This window comes from Populus nigra, chromosome 11 (assembly GCF_951802175.1).
Source record: "Populus nigra chromosome 11, ddPopNigr1.1, whole genome shotgun sequence".
In the NCBI taxonomy this organism is placed as follows: Eukaryota; Viridiplantae; Streptophyta; class Magnoliopsida; order Malpighiales; family Salicaceae; genus Populus; species Populus nigra.
Genome location: NC_084862.1, coordinates 3,071,235 through 3,090,900, shown reverse-complemented (window position 1 = coordinate 3,090,900; position 19,666 = coordinate 3,071,235). Strand labels below are relative to the sequence as shown.

The following is a 19,666-nucleotide window of genomic DNA, read 5'->3' as shown; positions in this document are numbered from 1 at the left end:
GAGTATTGCTAATAACGCATGCCATTGCTTAAATGAACAAAATTTTGAGTACTAGATTCAAATTAATTACAACAAATTTTCAGATTAACAGAGAAGGAACAAACTGATCCTCTAAACGAAAACAAGAGAACCGGCTAAATTTAACTAAGTAATTGCATGGACTGTGCAATGTCGATTTTGAGCTGTTGACCTATTCCACTTCTGTTCTGCAAATTGGGCAGGATTTAGAGTATAGCAGCCAACGAAAGATGCATTTGTCATGAAACACGTGAGAGCAAGGTAACTTTGTGAGCTTAACTGAACTAGAAAAGTCCTCCAAGCAAACCACACAAGTACTACATGAAGAAGAATCAGCATCCCCCTGCTTCTTATAAAACCTCTTCTTCAACACTGTCTCCGATGCACCCCTTGGTAGAGTGAAACCTTCGCTATCTAATATTGGCCTAATCTCCGAGGCCGCAACTTCGTTTACATCTACATCAACAAGGTCTACATGAGCTGACACATAGAATCCTCTACAATGTCCCTCTATATGGTAAGCATGGGAAGCAATCAATGAGGCTAAATCCACACAGAGGGAAGCATCAAGGTTGAAACCAGAAATCCTTTGGGCAAGGTAATGGATGAATGAAGCAGGCACGGCAACTTCTTGAATAGGAACTTCGAACACACAGCCTGACTCTGAATCAATCTGGTGTTGACCGGCCATTAGTAATTCTTCTTGGTCTATGACACTCAACCACATTTCAAGCCTTCTTTGTAACGTAATTTGAACAAGGAACATAGGATCATAATTCCCCGGATCGAACACATCTGTGTTCACTGTATGTAGGTTAACATCAACTCTTGTAACTTCCATTGAAGCTACTTGCAATACACAAACAAGAAGACGTACGCACGCACGCACGAACTGAAAGAGCAATCAAGAGAGTAAACTTAATAAGAGATTAGTGGAAACAGCCCATGTATATTTTCCTTGCATTTATAGAGATACAAAGAGAACTGCTTTCATCCGTATCATATCAGGAAACAAATTTTGGTCTCTGCTGTCCAGTCCTTTTGAAATAAGGAACATGAAAGAACACGTGGGAGAAAGGTGGGACACTTTTCCATAGCCGTGACGGTAAAATTAATCAAGGAGCAGATTTTATCATTCTTGTTTCAACTGGGCTAGCGGGCCTCTCTCTGCATGATTTTGATCACAGTTAAGAAAAAAAAGCCCTGATTTCTTCCTAGTCTTTGAAATCATGCCACTAATCATCCCTAATCTTTTCTTTTCACACATGGCAGCCATAATTAGCCTGAATTCTGCCGACATATAAAGTATTACATCTCCTATAGGAATAAGGATTCCAATACCCAAACCCTATATAGTTCCATCACTCATTCTATGTAAAAATACAGATTAAAAGGAAGAAGAACTTTCTTGTATCTATACGTATTCAATCGATCTGTTTCTATCAACATGCCTCTCCTCTTGTCCCTTTCATTAGATCCAGTGGGTAGAAGATTTTATTTTGGTTCACCCCTAAATATATCAAGAACCACTATGCATGATTCGTGTAACGCTAAACCCTTGTTCCAAGTCTCAATACTCTTACAACGAAAGTACAAAGTGACATGGAAAGACTCTAGATCAGGAGAGTTGCTGCTAGAAAATGAACACCCATCTTGCCCGGACTCACACAGGTCATGCCTAGTTCCTCCTCAACTTGTTTCGTTACCTGATTCTTGCACTAGTTATATGTGCGGCATTGTCTCCGATATGCTTAATCTTGATGATGTTTCTTTATGCCATGATGTTGCCTCGAACATTGGTTCTTTTGTTAGTGATTTTGCTAAGGAACGAGCTGGTCGTCAAGGGTTTTGCGTGTCGGCTCATGTAGTGATTGTCGAGGATTATGTTGAGGAAGTGAACTTGGACGGGATAAACGTGCCAATATTTGATTTTGATGAAGAAGATCATGCGGTTGTGTCAAGAGGTGCATCAATATCAACGTTGAACAAGTTGAAGAAAGAGAGGTTTTACATGAAGGAGACGCAGGACGTCGATGGTGATGAATCTTGTTGTGATTCTTGTGTGGTTTGCTTGGAAAGATTTTCTGCTAGGGTTGGACTTACAAGTTTACCTTGCAAACACATATTTCATGAACAATGCATCTTCGACTGGTTGAAGAAGTCCACATCATGCCCCCTTTGTCGATACGAGGTAGCATAGCTTGAAACAATTAAATTAGATTCAAAAATCTATTATAAATTAAGAGACTTCCAATAGGGTTTTGAAAATACATAAATTAAGCATTATGAGGATTTAATTTGTACTCATTTGCGTAAATTTCTTCCTCCATTTGTTTGAATTGAGATGAGCATGAAGAGATTTTTGTCTCTAAAGAGATTTATTCAAGTATGAGATGGATAAAGTATATATTTGAGTTTAAAATATTAACAACAAACTAAAACTGCTTAGTATTTTATTGTATAAGTCTACATTGAAACACTAAGTAGTATTTTTTTTGTTTTTTTTTTTAATTTTTTTTAAGTATAAAAATAGATAAAAATATATATTTGAGTTAAAAATATGTTGTACTATTCTTGATGAAGACAACAAACATCTATATTAGTTTCCAATTTTGTTTTGTATTTATGTTTTAGTTTTTATATTTCTTTAATTAAACACATTCTTAGTTAATTTTTTAATAGATATGCTATAAGAATTATATATAAAGGTTAGTGCAATTTGAGTAAAATATTTTTATTCAATATTTTATTAGAGAAAATGATATGCTAATTGACTGGACTTTTTACATTAAATGTCTCAACATTAATTATTTTTTTAACAATTGAGTTGCTTATTTATTAGGAATTTGTTGCGAATCCATCAAATGATGACATGCATATATCAAAATCTTACTAGAAAATTCATTAATGTTATGAGCATGAGAATAAAATATGAGTTCTTTTTCACTAAGTTTTTTTCTTAATTTTGAAAAAAAAGTTCTTCTTTTAAGATATTTTGTAAGCTTAGTTATAAAATTTCGACCGGACTCAATCAACTAAGGATTTGGACTAGTTTGGTTAAAGAAATAAGTAGAAGAAGGAGTAACCTAACTTAAGCAAGTCAAAAACCTGAGTCGACCCGTGATCCTGGTAAACTTTTTTTTTATCAAAACAACATCGTTTTGATTTAAAAAAAAAAATCAATCCAGTTGACTCTTCCAATCCATAACTTAGATTTTGATTTTTTTTTTATTCATGTCATCATTTAATATAATTTAATAACTATATCAGCAAATTTATAATAGAAATTCATCTAGAAACTTTATTGCATGGTTATTATTGATAGATGAATAACTCAGCTAATGAAATTAAAATTATAACACCTAATTATAATATTTATATTATCTAACCCAACTTAGCTAACTTATTAAAATTAGATAATATAAATATTACAAATAGATAAAAACAAAAAACCTAATAAATAGATATTATAAGTTAAGTGCAGGTTTAGATGTTTAAAACTAGTTGAACCTAACCAAACCATAACAACACACTAAGTAAGTGTAAATGCGTGTAACCCTAGAGTATAAATATCTTCAAAATGCTTATGGATTTACAAGTAAGTGTAAATTTATTCCCTTGTATGGATTTACAGTCTCTATGTAACTTTTCTTGTGAATATCTTCAAAATGCTTATGGGTTACTGAGCTCACATCTTGGCAAAGAGTCTGCCTTGAGAGCTTACATATCTCAAACCTTCCTCTGGTTAAAAAGATTACACTCAACAGTAAAAGAGTTCCACCATGAGGTTTGTACTAATCTAATGCCTTCTTGATTTTGTACAATAATCTATTAATTACCTTGTTTTCTCTGTGATAAATCTCTAGTTAATTATTATTTTGCTAGATGCTGTGCTATTTAAAAGTTTTTACTGGTCAAAATTTGTTGTTAATGATAGATTAGAGAGCTTACCAAATTGAGATTAACACAAAACAATTCAGCCACCAGCCACTAAGGGAGTATCATATACAACTTGCTTTGGAGTTGAGTGCAAGAGAGGATCCTGAGGCAGTCCAGATTGAGGCTGGTAAGTCAACTCTTCTATAATTCATCATTAAGATGGATACAATAGTTTGAGGAAAATGTAAATGGATGGAACTTATTCATTAGATTGCTCTCCTGAAAAAATTGAAATTGCCAATAAATTTTTAAAAATTTTATTCCATGAATTATATTGCAAGATGATTGCAAATTCAAATGAAATTAGCAATTTAACTATAAAAGTTGTGTTAGTACTATAAAAATAAAAATAAGTAGATCAATATTTTAAAGTAATGTTCTCGAACCAAATAATTTTCCTTGAATATTTTTATTAGACCGGTTACAAATTAATTTAAAATACAAACTTTATCTATCAATTTTATATCATTCTAAACTATTTACTTGATTAGTTCATTTACTTATTTTAATTTCATTTGTAGTAATTAAATGTTTAATTGTAAATAATTAAAAAGCATATAATTCATCATTGTATTTATAAAAAGCATTAGTAACATTGACAATAAAAGCACAAAAATATTGACAATAAAAGTCAAATTCTAAATAATCATATACTTCTTGACCATAAAAATCAAATTCTAAAAAACTGTTAAAATAGCTTTTTTTACTTTGCTCGGTCCAACTGAAACGTTAAAAGAGAAGGTAAAATAGCTTTTTTCTTGGCCAAAAGCTATTCCTACATGTTTTTTCTTTTAAGCAAAAAATAAAAAAATAATATATATATATATACACACACACAGTTGGCCTCGTATTGTACTTGAGTTTTGGGTTTTCAATGCACAAGTTTTTTTAATTTCTGAGCTTTGTGTTATCACAATTTTGGATTAAAATACCTAATTAACAATTTAGTCTTTTAAATAATATGATTTTAAAACCCGCTCCAACTAGATAGGTCAATTCAAGATCTGACCAACCCGAAGCTGAAATTAGACTAAATTAAAGAAAAAATAAAAAAAAACTTGATTAATTCAATAATATCCAGTTAAAAATTCAAATTGCACTCTGATAACTTTTATTTTTTTAACTTAATAATTTAATAACACCTGATACTTACCCCCCTAACCCCATTAATAACTTAATAATTTTCTACTCCTGCCAGTTGACTGCAAGTCCACCACCTGGGCCCACTTACTCTACGTACGACCCATATTAGTCCAATCCAGCCCTGTGGGAAACGTTCATGTTTTGTTTTTTCTTGTTTTTTTTTTCCAGGACACTATAATAAGTAAATAATAAATTTTGATAAAAATAAATTAAATTAAATTAAAAACATGTTTGATAAAAATTGATCCCAATTAATTTTTTTTTGAAAAATAAAAGTGGAATAAGTTGTAATTAATAAAATTTTAATTTTTGTTTGAAGTAAGATTTTGACTCATTTTTGTAGTAATTGTTTATTTAAGTTAAAAGTTATTCCTAATCGATCTTCTTAATTTAATTTTAAAAAAACATTAAATGAAACTGTTAATTGATGGAACGCATAAACTACTTAAAAAAAACATCTAATTAATAAAAAACAAAATTTAATATCTAAAGATTTCTTGAAATAATTTTATACATCAAAAGTAAAGACTTTCTTCAACGAGGACTCGGACCTCCACATCCAAACTAATCAGTAAATTTTATTTTTTTTCCAATTCAGAGTCTTTCTTTAAGATATAAAGACAGCTGAACTCTAATCTTTCGGATCATCTTCCACCCAGGAATCTTCTCAACAAAGCAAGGTACCACTACAAGAGTGACACCGGTTTCTTTTCTAAGGTTTGTTTCTCTTGGATCTCATTCACTTAAACGTAATTGTCTTTTCTTTGGATCTCTTCCATTTTTATTACCGTGTGCTTGCATGTGTTTCTGTTTGGTGGGTTTAATCTCTTTTGTGTTTCAATTGCCTGTCTAATATGGGGATAAATTTATGATTTTGGAGATGGGTTTTCTTGGTTTTGTTTGGAGAGGTTAGTTTTAGTGATTAAGTGTTTAATTGACAGAGCTGAAGTGGGAGTTTCTTTTGGCTGGTGGGTTTATAAGATTAGCATGGTGCTGACGAGTTTCTTTCTCTTTTGCTTCTCTGTTTACATGTTTTGTGAACCATAGACAATCTTTGTGTCGAACTGTAGTGTCTATAGGTTCTGGTGTTTTGGGCTATTCTACCCCAAGCATGATTGGAAATTGTATAGGAAATTAGCCCCCTTTTTTTCTTTATCAATGCTAACTTCTGTGACACATGCTCTTTGGTGTACATGTTGCTGCCGATTTTTCCCAAGTTGTAAATTTGTGTAACCGCTAAATTTCAATGGATTGTGCCACGTGAGAATATGGGGGGAAATTGGAATGTGTCAAAGGGATTTGTTTGTGAACTTGAATTGTCTGTGATTGTTGGATCCTTTCTTGTGTGTGTGGGAAACATTAGAAGCAGGTTGTTCCCAGCAAAGATCCTGTATAAATTGCTTGATCTTCTTTATGTTCCTTGAACAGCCCGTTGTATGGTATTATGTTGGTGTCTTGAGGCTTGTATGGCTGCAAATAAAAGATAACCTTTTGAAATATTGAGTGATAGAAAAAAGGTGGCATTTGGAGATGCTGATTAGTTGTTACTGGTTTTGGAGGTATGTATTGCAAATGCAAGGAAAGATGATTAGCTTGTGGATGTGAAATTTGGAGAATCCTGTTGTTGAAAGTACATTGAAAACTGTATTCAGGAACGGGAGGACATTGAAGGCACATTTGGATTGCAATGCAAAGACTGCAATAGGGGTCATCACCCTAAAATGCAAAGGATGCACCATTGTCCCTGCATACAATTAATTCATGATCAAGTGCAATTATCTGGAATGCCATTGTGATGGCACCATTAGTATCAAGTCCAGGGGTTCAACACTATTCTGACTCGGGTCTAATATGACTAATTATAAAGGTGTATTATTTCCTTTGGCGTTATTGTATTGTGATAGAAGTAGGTGTGTCAAGTGATTAAGGAACTTAGTCATTTTTATTGGGCTGGAATTTTCTGACTTTGTGCTGCAGTTTCATGCCTTGAGCAATACAAGATCTACTTCAGGATTCGAGTTGCAGTGTCCTTGAGATGGGATGTTCATTTTTCAAGTAGCTTCTCATTGGGGAATAAAGTATCATGTCATTAATAATTTACTTCCTTCCATGGTTAACTGTAGTCACATATAAATAGATCATTGGTGTCAGTTTCGCTACCTAACTAGAAAACCTTAATAGTTACCGGAGACAATATTTTATACTCTATTCAGGCTAGCTGTAATAATCTGTTCAGTTGTTATAAGCAAGGATTGACTCTTTGCATTCCCAGCCAATCTCTGTTGTTGTTAGTGTTCTTACCTACCTTGTATTGTCCCCACTATATACCCCCAATCAGTATCCATGAATGCCCACTGATCAATGTCTGGAAGTCAAATTACTTTTGCTTCTGTTAGTTTATTGCAAGTTATTTGAATGCGTTGTCATCGTCCACTTAATAAAGAATAGTTAGAATATGTAATTGGAGAGCTAGAGGATTTGCGTTGTCAGCTTTCACTTCATAATTAAAAGTTATAATCAAAATCCAACTATACATTGAATTTTGTTCTTGAGGGATGGGAACTGCATCTGTACCAGGCAAGAATATGTGAATGTACATTTTGGTTGTAGCAAATTCATGGATTTTTAATTTTACATGCCGCATTTTATTTATCAAAATACTGATTTGTTCTTTTTTCTGTGTTGGCATATACCTTGCAGCAAGACGTATCCTTGGTCTGAAAATAGTGGACAAAATATGAGTCTAGCATGTCTTGCATGCCACAGCGTAGAAAGTCCATCACGCTCCTTTAGAAGCTACTCAGTCTCGAGCTCAGACAATGAAGGAAGATGTACAGCCATTGCCAACTGCATAACCAGGAAGCTATCTCATCCTCCTCCCAGAGCAAACTCTTCTTTTGCATCATCATCATCCAAAGTGAGCCCACAACCACTTAATCCAAGTAATGACAGCATGACAGGACCCCCACGATTAGTACGCAGTCGTGCTGTGAGAAGAGACCTTGTAAGAGATTGGAATTTTGATGGGGTTGTGATGGAGCGTTAACTACTTCAAGAAGGAAGACTACCGTAATCTGTGCTCGTATGATAGCATTAGAGATTTATCTTGCTGTCTTTCCTTGGACTTTGTTTGTTATGGATGCAGTTAAGCTCACTTTTCCACTTGACGAGTTTGCGTTTGTGATCATCTTAGGAAAATCAAATGCGAAATCTTGTTCATATTTCATTTCTTTTGATCTGCCGTTGCTGATCTTAAATTTTGTAGCTAGGTGGGTTTTTTTTTTTTTTTTTGCCAATGAAGCTTGAGTTTGGGTAGATAATGGTCCAGTGTACGTAGAATTTTCTCTGGCTTATAGCCTTGCCGCTGCTGCTTCTTTCTTTTTTTCTTCTGTTCATCTGGTCACTGCCAATGGCTGTTCACGGTGCAAAAGTTTTTTAAAAAAATAAACAAATAAATAAATAACCTTTGGGCTTAGCCCAAATAAAGTGGTCAGTCTACTGTCATAGTCATTATAGTTTAATATTTTTTATTTAAAAATATATTTTTAAAAAAATATTTTAAATCCCAAAACGATTTAAAGATATTAATTTAAAATTAAAAAATTAAAAAAAATATTTTTGAAACATAAAAATAAACAATTATATTTTTTATAAAAATAAACATTCACAGTCACATTTAGACTCTTAAAATCATAAAATTCCTAACTCTAGATTTTTGATACATACTTCAGTGTATTTTTCTCAATTACGAGAAGAATCTGTGTATCATCTAAGTATAAATTATTATTTTTATAGTGGATAACATCACATTTCTAGCAAATAATTATGTAGATGTGATTGCTTTAACTTTTTAAAATTAATTTAAAAACATTAAAAAAAAAGGATTAAGTAGGGTATCTCGCCAAGTTTCAGGCAAAGGTAGATGATGTATCCCGACATCTTGGATATCGGAGGCGAATGAGATAAAATACAGCTCCGACGCATTTTATCGCCATACATGTTAGTGATAGTTTGGTAAAGTATAGTTGAAATGTCTCTTGTTCCAATATAACTTTAAAAATATTTAATTAATTAATTAATACAGTTATAGTTTTATCGCCATACACGTAGGTGTGTTTGTTTATGCGGGGGTGGCGTGTGTTTTAAAGAATTTGACCCGTTTTCTTATTTTTTTTAATATATTTTTAAATAAAAAAATATTTTAAAAATTATCCATAAACCTTAACATGTTGTGTCAGGTTGGGTCTTTCATGTCCTTGTAGTTTTTTGGGTGCTGTGCTGCTGGGCCAGCCGAACAGCTCTTTCACTTTGTGTTTCACTTCACTTTTAAGTTTTTTCGGCCTCCAATGTTCTTACCTCTGTCGATTTCGTCATTGTATACTGTTATTTATCTTTTCCACCCTTTTAAGCTTGGTTGTTGGATTTGTAAGCTTCTGGGATTTCTCTCTTCAAATTCCGCTACCATGTTGGATCGTTGTCGTCGTTGATATGCAGTTGATTTGGCCAATGCTGATTTGTGATAACAGCTCTGAGCACGCTATAAACAAAAGCAGAGAATATGGGGACCAGTTTTGAGTTGTGGTTTTTTTCAGGGAGCACCTTCGTCTCTTCTTCACAGCACGGTTCTGGAAAAGCCTGAACTTGCTGACACAATTAATGCTCTGTGTACTGCTTTGTCGAGTTCTTTTCTCAAGTCCGCCCTCCTCCTTTCATCCCTCCATTATTTTTCAGCGTGGGTTAATGCCCTTCCTTTGGCTGAACATCATCATGTTCTTCCGCTGGTTGTGGACCCATCACCTGTACGTTTGGACTAGACATTCTGGTCTGCGTAATTGGCTTGGCTTTGGCCATGGGAGCTTCATGTAGACTTCTTGACCCGCGCCTTCTATCTCAAGGACAGCAGCTTCCCCTCTATTATTCTTTCGTCCCGATCTCACTGTACAAACCAGTTAAGTTTAAGCCACACTGTTCCTGGTTTCTCTTCTTCCAATTCCCCTGTCTCATCATATTTTGCATTCCCCCCCTCCCCTTTTGCAGAAACGACTTCATGGGTTCCTTCTCCACATGCTTGCATTTTCCCACTTATTTGGTCTCCACTGATTGCTCGCAGCTGTTATCTATTTTCTGTGGTGTGGTCTCTTCACAGGTATTTTTTAGCATCAAATTCAGTGTTTCTGTTTGTATTGTTTCCTATCGCCTGCTAGCACAGATTCCCCGCATCCTGTCTTGCTTCTTCAAGACAATCAGTTCATTGATTATCATGTTTTATCTGTTATATCTTCGTCTGTTTCGTTTTCTGATCTGGTAGTTGCTGCTGTGATCGGAGGGGTTCCCAGGTTATTTCTCTGCATGCTTTATTTTTTTAATATAAATTAGAAAAGTGAAATTATTAGTTTTTAACAAATATGATATAGCTTTTTGGTAACCTATATTTTAAAAATGAAACTAAAAATGAATACAATATGTTATATAATAAAAATATGGAAAAACGTTTTTTCCCAGAAAAGTTGAAGCTTCTCCAATATTCATTAACATTAAATATTTATAAGATTATAAAGAAAATAAAACTAAATTAAAATATTGTTCCATTGTTTTCTATCGTGGATAAAGAGAAATTGCTACAAGGCAATTGTCTCTATATCTACAATAGAAGAAATAGTGAGATCATGTTTTGATTTAGTTTTTTTTACTAGATTAGATTGGAGGCCGCCTTACACTGCAGTTCAACCCAGATTTCTTCCCATGTAAAAAATAAATGCTTAGGCAACATCTATAAACTTGTATGTTTTTGTGATTGTTTCTGCTTTCAAGTAAATTATATAAATAAAACATTTGGTAAAATAGTAATTGTTATTTACTGTGTGTGGGACCTATCATAATTTATGTTTCAAACTGAAAGCAACATCCCTTCTTGCCGCGTTTATGCACAGTTGATTAACTCACTCTGTACTGTTCACTTCAAGAAGTGAATAGTGCTAGGTGAATTTCACGTGGCGATGTTCACATCAACAGTGTCTTCGCTGTTCATTGGACTGTGTCCGACCCGGTAAAAAAAATTTATTTTTTTAATTATGTTTTACTCGAAAAACTAGTATTTAATATTATTTAATAACACTACATAAATTAAAAGGAGATCACATGATGACGTAATATTTGCAGAATTTGATTGTAATTCCAATTTTGTTTCTGATGATAATTTACCTGATTTTGTTGCACACTAAAAAATCCATGGAAATTGGAGTCCTTATCGAATAAATTTCATACGTGATGAAATTATAGATAAGTTAATGGAATAATAAAAAATATTTGATATAAAATATTATTTATTTAATGATGTAATGATGGTAGTTAAATCTAAAATATTTAAATTAAAAACCATCAATTTTAATGTATATTTTTTTTAGTTATTCTATAACCTTAATTTGAAAAGCATGTTTAACCAAACATATTAAATTATTTTTTATTCAACCTCAATTCCAACCACAGTTTTAACCAAACATATATAGTAGCCATTTGATATTGTGATTGCGGGTGAGGTTCACCCACAACCACAGATATTGTTGTTTGGTTAAGCAAAAAATACAATTTTTTACTGGTAGGACCCACCATAAACTATGGTTGTGTCGTAGGTTTACCAAAAGCACAAGAAAGCAACTCTTTGCTGCTTCTTCCGCGAAGCAATCACATGAACAGTGGCGGCATGCTCCACTGTTCACGTAAACAGTGGAGCACGCCTCTACTGTTCATGTGATTCCTCCGTGCAAGAAACAGCAAATAGTTGTGCTCCAATGTTCCAGCCGGATCGGGTCCGGTCCAAAACTAAAAATGCATTGAACTGAGTCCGACCTAGTAAAATAAAAAAAAATATTTTTAATTGTGTTTTATTCGAAAAACTAGTGTTAAAAATTATTTAATGACAAAGATCGCTTAATGACATAGTATTTGCAGAATTTGATCGCAATTCAATTTTGTTCCTGATTATATTTTACCTAATGTTGTTGCGCTCTTAAGAAATCAAGAAAACAGTAGTCCTTGTCAGATGTAGATAGTTTAATGGAATAATAAAAAATATTTTATATAAATTATTATTTATTTCATGATGTAATAGCAATAGTTAAATCTACAATATTTAAATTAAAAATCATCAATATATATATATATATATATATATATATATATATATATATATATATATATTATAACCTCAATTTCAAAAGCATTCTTAATCAAACATATTAAATTACTTTTTGTTCAACTTCAATTTCAACCACAGATTTAATCAAACATATATAAATACCAAACCAAAAATACTTTTCATAAAATAATTTTTTTTTCAAACCACAGCCACAAAAGCTACCACAATACCAAACACACTAGCAGTTTCTTAAAAAGCAGGTCATTAACTTGAATATATTTAATAAACTCAATTAATTTAAATAATATGAACAAAAAAAAATATAAAAACAATAAATAAATTAAAAATATTGGCAATGTAAAAAGACCTAAAAAATGACTCAGTCCCACGGGTTAGCGTGTCAAATATGTGATTTGGTTATAATACCAGGGTAATTCTATCAAAAACAAACTAAATAAAACTATAAAGCTCAATTAACAAATAATCCAATACTAAAGTGCGAAACTAGAAAAAAAATTAATTAAAAAAAAAGCTATGGAAAAAAAGAGAAACCAACCCGAGTTAACTCATTAACCTCACAATCGTAGACACAAAATTGAGATGATTTCATAGGAAGATGATAAAAAAAAAATAAAGACTAATTCTCAATAAATCAAATGTTAAAGAATGAAATTATTTTTTTTAACAAAAAAAATAACCTCACCTCAAAGAAGGTATATCCTAAAAAATAATGAAGCAACACTTCAAATCTTCAAGAGATAAAATAGATAAAATTGAAAAAAAATATATAAGAAAAAAATCCAAAACTAAAGAAATAACAATTATAAAAATGAGAATTAAATTTGATATAAAAATAATTTGAAATCAAATACTGAAAAAGTAATGGAAAACAAAATTTAATTAAAAAAATGATTAAGAATAAACAAGCAGTAATCAAAAGAATGATAATTAAATTTGATATAATAATTAAATTAAATTAAATGATGAGGTGTGAAATTGAAAAAAAAACCACTGAAAAAAACAAAAAAAAAACAAATAGCAGTAAAAAAAATAAAGACTAAATTAAAAATTAAGAACAAATTAAATTATACTTTTATATTTTGATAAGGGAATGAGAGGAAAAAGAAAAAGGAGAAAAAAAAAAACACCAGAATTCAATCATTGTGTTTTCATGCACACGCGCGGCACCAATAAAAAGAAGATAGTAAAACACTTCTAACATCATCTCGAAAGACGATTCTTAGAGGTGGGCCAACACCGCACTTGCCACCTGTAGGGTATGGGTGTGGATCATGCACAACTCCTAAAAAAATATATTTATATTATTTAAAAGAACAAATCACCCATCTATCAATTGTTTATTGCAAAAAAAAAAAAACTAATATGAAAAAAAAAACTCTACATTATACCTTAAAAACGTAAAAAGTATTGCTCACGTGCAACATTTTGAAATATTTTGCTTTTTAAGACAATTCAATCATGACATTGTGTATAAGAAGTCCATTCTATCCCCAACTCTAAGGCTACATTTTATTTTATTTTTCGACAAGGAAAAATGATAATTATATTGTTGTAAATAATAATCTATATCTAAGTGCATAGTGAATTATCTATTCATTTTAAGTTATTTTGTAATAATGCATTTTCAACTTTTCTGTTTTTTAGTTCTTTAAAAATTATATAGTTATGATCACTATTTTTTTCTTTTCAATTTTAAAATTTTTAAGTTATGTTGATATTGTTTTAAATTTTATAATTTATATTGATTTGTATACTCTTAACATTCATGATGGTGAGAAATATCATGATATTAAACTAAAAGTTGACATTATAAAATAGAGTTTAATTTATAATTAAAATAAATGAAACAACATGTATAAAAGTTATCACTTAAAGAAAGTATTTTTTTGTTATAATCATAATTTCATTGGAGTTTATTTAAATATATCTCTGTAATATAAAAAAAATATTGTGAAATAAGATATTGCATTGTTTTTAAATTTAAAATGCTATTATAACTATTTCAGTCCTTCTCTAGTTCTTGAAAAATGACACGTTCACGATTCCTAATTTTTTTTTCCTTTTTCAATTTTATTTTTCTATAGTATGTTAACATGGTTTTAAATTTTATAATTTCTGTTTAATTTTCATGTTATAGTATAATCGAGGTGGCAAGGAATGTTTTTATATTAAATTAAAGATCAATTTTATAAATTAGATTGTAAATTTATATGTTGTTTTTTTAAGAAAAGTGAGACAACATGTATTGAAGTTAACACTAGAAAAAAAATCATATAAATATACTAGAACGTGCCATAAAAAATAGATAAGGGCTATAAATTTATTTTTTTAATTAATTGGATTTCGAGTTTTAGAGTAATTAGAGGGTTTTGGAGGATTGAAAACGAGTTATTGAGATTTTTAGGGTGTTTTTATATAAAACAGGTTGAAAATTGAATTTTTATTGTTCAAAAACTCTAAACGCTGACTTTGCAGGCATCTTTAGTGGCGGGAATACCAACCAGAAAACAACACGTCATTTGCCTAAATAGAAAATGCATCATCTACTATATTAAAAGAAAAACCATGGAATCCCCCTTTGAAAAAAAAAAAACACAAGGCGCATGGGCGTAGTCTTCAGGTCTATCCGAGTCTTGATTATTTTTTTTTGGGCTAGATATCCTTTTAATTTGTTTTTAATTTTTAAATATTTTTTAAAATTACTTTATTAAAATAATATTTAAGATATTATATAATTATGCTGTTATTTTTAAGAAGATTAAAACTATAATGATATTAACAATTGTTTCATGAATAATTATGTATTAATCTAATATAAAATATCTTTTAAATAATTTGTTCATGAGAATAAAATATTTATTTTTTATTATAAAATCTTTATATTATTTTCTTAGATATATTGTCTTATATATTTCTATATAAGTGCATTAAAATATTGATTCATGATATTTTTATTTTTAATTGAAATTTTTTTTCATAGTCATAATAATTTTTTATTTATTTTTCATAAAATAATATTTCAAAAAAAAAGAAATACATAAATAAATAAAATAACTTGTTGGTTAAAAAATGTATTTTCTTAATTCAAATCATTTATGAACCATAGTGTTAATAAAAAAATTATTTTATTGTCAAAACAAAAAAAAAATTTCATGAATAAGAAAATATAATTTTGACCAAAAAAAATATTTTTTCTTAATATATTTCCTATCCTAATCTAATTTTATAGTCATATAATTAAATATAAAAAGTTTCTCATTTCATTGTATATGGATAATATTGCCAGTAAAAACTACTATCACACAAAAATATTCTTGTCATTTTATTTTTCATCTTGTATAATTTTTTATGCCATTTTGTTGCTCTTTCGAATAATTAAAAAATAATAATTTTCATGATGTATAGAACACTCTAGAAATTTATATAACAACCATAGGTTTTTGGTGGCTCGTCCGGTTCAAGGTTCAGGTTTCTAGTTTTGATCGAGTCAAAAAAAAATTAAATCAAAACAATATCGTTTTAGAAAAAAAAAAAAAAACTAAAGTTAATGGGTTACAATCGGGTCTTGCTAGGTCAACCTGTCGGGTTACATCGGGTTTTTTCTTCTTCTATTTTTTCTTCAATCCGATCCAGTTCCAGCTTCGGGTTCCACATCAAATTTTAACAATAATATGTAAATGTATTGTGATTATTATTATTATTATGATTGTTTTATTGTTTTATAGAATATATTATAATTTAAATCTATTTTCCAATTTTCTCAATTGATTTATAAATAAATTATTTAAATTATCATGTTTTCTAATTTTCTTACATTAAATAACAACCGTAAATGAGGTCGAAAATTAGAGTTATAAAATGCAAAGCATTTTTCATTTAGCAAACAGACCCATATCATAAGAAAATTGAATTAAAGAAAGAAAAAAATATTGAAATTCAAATGACCACAGTACCCTTCTTCCCCAAATCTGGAAAACTCCACCACCCCTGCAAAAACCAACTCTGTCAAAGCAGAAAGCAAAATTGCCAGACAAAAAAATGCCGCCACCAAAGACCACCACCACCACACTTCCATGCTCAATCCCAACTCTCTTCCTCGCTTTCACTACCCTCTCTTTCCTCTGCTTCTCCCTCTTCTTCCTCTACAACAAAAACCCATCTTTCCCTAATCCCCAAGCCACCCTCCAAACCTCTCAAAATTCCATCAAAGTCTATGTAGCTGACCTCCCTAGATCTCTCAACTACGGCCTCCTTGACCAATACTGGTCCTCCTCTATACCTGATACCCGTATTAGCTCCGACCCAGATCATCAGATCCGACCCAAACCCACCAAGAACCAAAAATTTCTTGATTACCCTGAGAATCCTTTGATTAAGCAGTACAGTGCTGAGTACTGGATCACTGGTGACTTAATGACACCACAGAAGTTAAAGATTCGATCTTTTGCTAAAAGGGTGTTTGATTGTAATGAAGCCGATGTTGTTTTCGTGCCCTTTTTTGCTACGCTGAGTGCTGAAATGGAGCTTGCAAAAGGAAAGGGAAGTTTTAGGAGAAAAGAAGGGAATGAGGATTATAGAAGGCAGAAGCAAGTGGTGGATATTGTAAGAAATTCGGATGCGTGGAAGCGATCTGGCGGGAAAGATCATGTCTTTGTTCTTACAGGTAGTGTTTCTTGTTTATTTGAGAAAACGGGCTTTTGTTGTTTCTGGCTTTAGAGTTTTTTTTATGTTCTCTATGTTGTTGAGTTTTATTCACTGGTATTTCATGTTGGTTTTAGTTGTTGAGTATGATCTGATTGCTTTAGTCAGTGGTTATATGCATTCGGAAAATGCAACTTCATATCTGGGTTTTTTGTGGGGTTTGCTGGTTTGGTTTGCGGTTTGGGTTGTTTGGCAGCGGGCTACTTTGCTAGTGAGTTTGAAGTGGTTGTTTATGTTGGTTTCAGTTGATCTCATATGTATGACATTATTGTCATTGCGATAAGGTTGATAAAGATAATGATGCTTTTGCCATAACAAATAATGAAGAAAGAAGTAGAAGTGCTATGCATACTTTAGCAGCTTATGATTTAGTCTCTGGATTGTCAGGTTATGTTAAAACTTGAAGCATTCTTTGGCAGACCCAGTTGCGATGTGGCATTTAAGAGCTGAGATAGCCCCAGCTATTCTACTGGTGGTGGACTTTGGTGGGTGGTATAGGCTTGACTCGAAGTCATCGAATGGTAGTTCGTCAGATATGATACAGCATACCCAAGTCTCACTGCTGAAAGATGTGATTGTTCCATACACACATCTGCTTCCTAGATTGCAGTTATCAGAGAACAAGAAACGCAGCACCCTTCTTTATTTTAAAGGAGCCAAACATAGGCACCGGGTCAGTATTCAATTGAAAAACTATTACATTGTTTTTTTTCAAGCATCAAACATAATATGGTCATTTGGCTTGGCATTTATTTTGACCTGCCGAAACTTTTTATTTGTATTGGATGAAGAGCCAATTTCTGTGTTTGCAATAACTTGCTTAAGTTCTTGTGTCATACTTTTTACACCCTACTGAATGTTTCTATTGCATTATTTGTATTTGTTTCAGTTTCCTGTTTTTCTCATAGATGTGCTTAAAACAAAAAAAAAATGGAACAAATTAACTTATAGTAATCCTATTTTTCATGTTTTCCCCCTATTTAATTTGTCAAAAAAAAAAAGTAATCAAGCTTTGTTTTGGCGCCACATACACCAAAAGACCATTTTTTGTGTGATAACTCAGCAGCTAATCATCATTTCTTTTTATCTTTTCTCAAGTTTGGGTTTTTTATTTTTTTTAACTTGTGCAATGGAAATTAAATTTGGACTTTTCCCTTGAGTGAGCACCCTTTTTGTGTGATAAATAGGCAGCTCTTCATTGGGGACCCCTGTTCATTTTTCTCTCTTTTAACTTTGTAGATTGTGCAATCCTTTGGGAGAAATTAACATGGACTTCTAACCTTGTGTATGAGAATGGTGTCTTTGGAGGGCCCTGGGGGCAGGTCTCTCTGGTTTGTTTTCTATTTGATTAGTGATCGTTAGGAGCTGTATTATTTTATACAAGGTTGTTCAGAAGAGTTTCTTGGGGCTAACTTCAATCTCATGTCAATCAAGTATATCTGAATGCATTACAGTACTGCCTGATCATGTTTTTGATGTTGCTAATATTATCATTGACAGGGAGGCATAGTACGAGAAAAATTGTGGGACTTGCTGGTTAATGAGCCAGGAGTTATCATTGAAGAAGGATTCCCTAATGCTACTGGGAGGGAGCAGTCCATTAGAGGGATGAGATCATCAGAATTCTGTTTGCACCCAGCTGGGGACACCCCCTCTTCTTGCCGGCTATTCGATGCCATCCAAAGCCTGTGTATACCTGTTGTTGTAAGTGACAACATTGAGCTGCCATTTGAAGGCATGGTAGATTATACAGAATTCGCAGTTTTTGTTGCAGTTGATGATGCCTTGAAGCCCAGATGGCTGGTGGATCGTCTCAGAAGCATTTCTGTGAAGCAGAGGAATGAATTCCGTAGAAATATGGCTAAGGTTCAACCGATATTTCAGTATGATAATGGTCATCCAGGTGGTATTGGTCCTATTTCTCCAGATGGTGCAGTGAATCACATATGGAAAAAGGTACTTCAAAAATTGCCTGCCATTAAAGAAGCAGTTGTTCGAGAGAGAAGAAAACCACCTGGTGTATCAGTTCCTAAGCGTTGTCATTGTACCTGAACCAAATCAAGTAATTCTAATAGCTTTTGACACTATGCATTATTCTATAAAGTCAATTTAATTTCATCTCTCGGGAGAGAAAAAAAGAGTTGCTCATTACTTTCCCCATGATTCGATATTTGTAAATTTCAGGCTTGTTAAAATATCCATAAACAGCGCCCTTTACTGAAATTTGCCATTTTGTCTGGTCTTTCTTTCTTTTTTATCCTGGTTAAACATTACAGTTCAATTGTCTGTTCATTACATGTGTGAATTCCAGTATTTGCGATTTAGTTTAAGAATCCCTTTAAAAATTTGAACTCGGTGGGACATGAAATCGTGAATCGGCTTACATGCATGGTGGTATGGGAGGGTTTTTTTTTTTTTTTGTGAACATATAGAGTACTTTCAGGTTTGTGAAAAGAAAAGAGAATGCCTAGCATCTAGAATATAACGCATTTTCTGTTTAAAAATTTTTTTTAAAAAAAAAATTATATGTTTAGTTAAAATTATCGGAAGATAAAATTTTATAAATAAATAAAAAAGATTATTTTTACTTTTATAAAATTAAAATTTAAAATGTAATTATATGCAGGGTTTGATATAAAAAAATAGAATCTATTTATCTAGCAAAATTGTTTTTTTCCAACACCCCACAACACAAACAAAACACTAACC

At 31.8% G+C, this 19,666-nt stretch overlaps 4 protein-coding genes and 1 long non-coding RNA gene across 5 annotated transcripts; 4 read left to right on the top strand and 1 right to left on the bottom strand.

Moving 5' to 3' along the window:
• Positions 1–190: 190 nt before the first annotated feature.
• On the bottom strand, positions 191–859 carry LOC133668656 (uncharacterized). The gene has a single exon (XM_062088609.1). It carries the CDS (start codon positions 857–859, stop codon positions 191–193), a length of 669 nt encoding a protein of 222 aa, XP_061944593.1.
• Positions 860–1,549: 690 nt separating this feature from the next.
• LOC133668655 (uncharacterized) lies at positions 1,550–2,218 on the top strand. Its single transcript, XM_062088608.1, has one exon. It carries the CDS (start codon positions 1,550–1,552, stop codon positions 2,216–2,218), a length of 669 nt encoding a protein of 222 aa, XP_061944592.1.
• A 3,395-nt stretch (positions 2,219–5,613) lies between these two features.
• LOC133668074 (uncharacterized) lies at positions 5,614–8,326 on the top strand. The gene is made up of 2 exons (XM_062087820.1): positions 5,614–5,817; positions 7,801–8,326. Exon 2 carries the CDS (start codon positions 7,838–7,840, stop codon positions 8,144–8,146), a length of 309 nt encoding a protein of 102 aa, XP_061943804.1. The 5' UTR covers positions 5,614–5,817; positions 7,801–7,837; the 3' UTR covers positions 8,147–8,326.
• Positions 8,327–9,461: 1,135 nt separating this feature from the next.
• LOC133706312 (uncharacterized) lies at positions 9,462–10,375 on the top strand. The gene is made up of 2 exons (XR_009844489.1): positions 9,462–10,048; positions 10,138–10,375. It is a non-coding gene; the product is annotated as an uncharacterized LOC133706312 (long non-coding RNA).
• Positions 10,376–16,091: 5,716 nt separating this feature from the next.
• Positions 16,092–19,180, top strand: LOC133706274 (probable arabinosyltransferase ARAD1). Its single transcript, XM_062131771.1, has 3 exons — positions 16,092–16,919; positions 17,377–17,630; positions 18,458–19,180. Exons 1-3 carry the CDS (start codon positions 16,295–16,297, stop codon positions 19,007–19,009), a joined length of 1,431 nt encoding a protein of 476 aa, XP_061987755.1. The 5' UTR covers positions 16,092–16,294; the 3' UTR covers positions 19,010–19,180.
• Positions 19,181–19,666: the final 486 nt, after the last annotated feature.

Bases quoted from the DNA above. Each gene is read 5' to 3' on its own strand.
- LOC133706274 (XM_062131771.1), top strand. From the start codon at position 16,295: ATGCCGCCACCAAAGACCACCACCACCACACTTCCATGCTCAATCCCA. The intron at 16,920-17,376 runs GTAGTGTTTCTT...ATTCTTTGGCAG, and splicing joins TCATGTCTTTGTTCTTACAG to ACCCAGTTGCGATGTGGCAT. The intron at 17,631-18,457 runs GTCAGTATTCAA...TATCATTGACAG, and splicing joins GAGCCAAACATAGGCACCGG to GGAGGCATAGTACGAGAAAA.
- LOC133668074 (XM_062087820.1), top strand. From the start codon at position 7,838: ATGAGTCTAGCATGTCTTGCATGCCACAGCGTAGAAAGTCCATCACGC.
- LOC133668655 (XM_062088608.1), top strand. From the start codon at position 1,550: ATGCATGATTCGTGTAACGCTAAACCCTTGTTCCAAGTCTCAATACTC.
- LOC133668656 (XM_062088609.1), bottom strand. From the start codon at position 859: ATGGAAGTTACAAGAGTTGATGTTAACCTACATACAGTGAACACAGAT.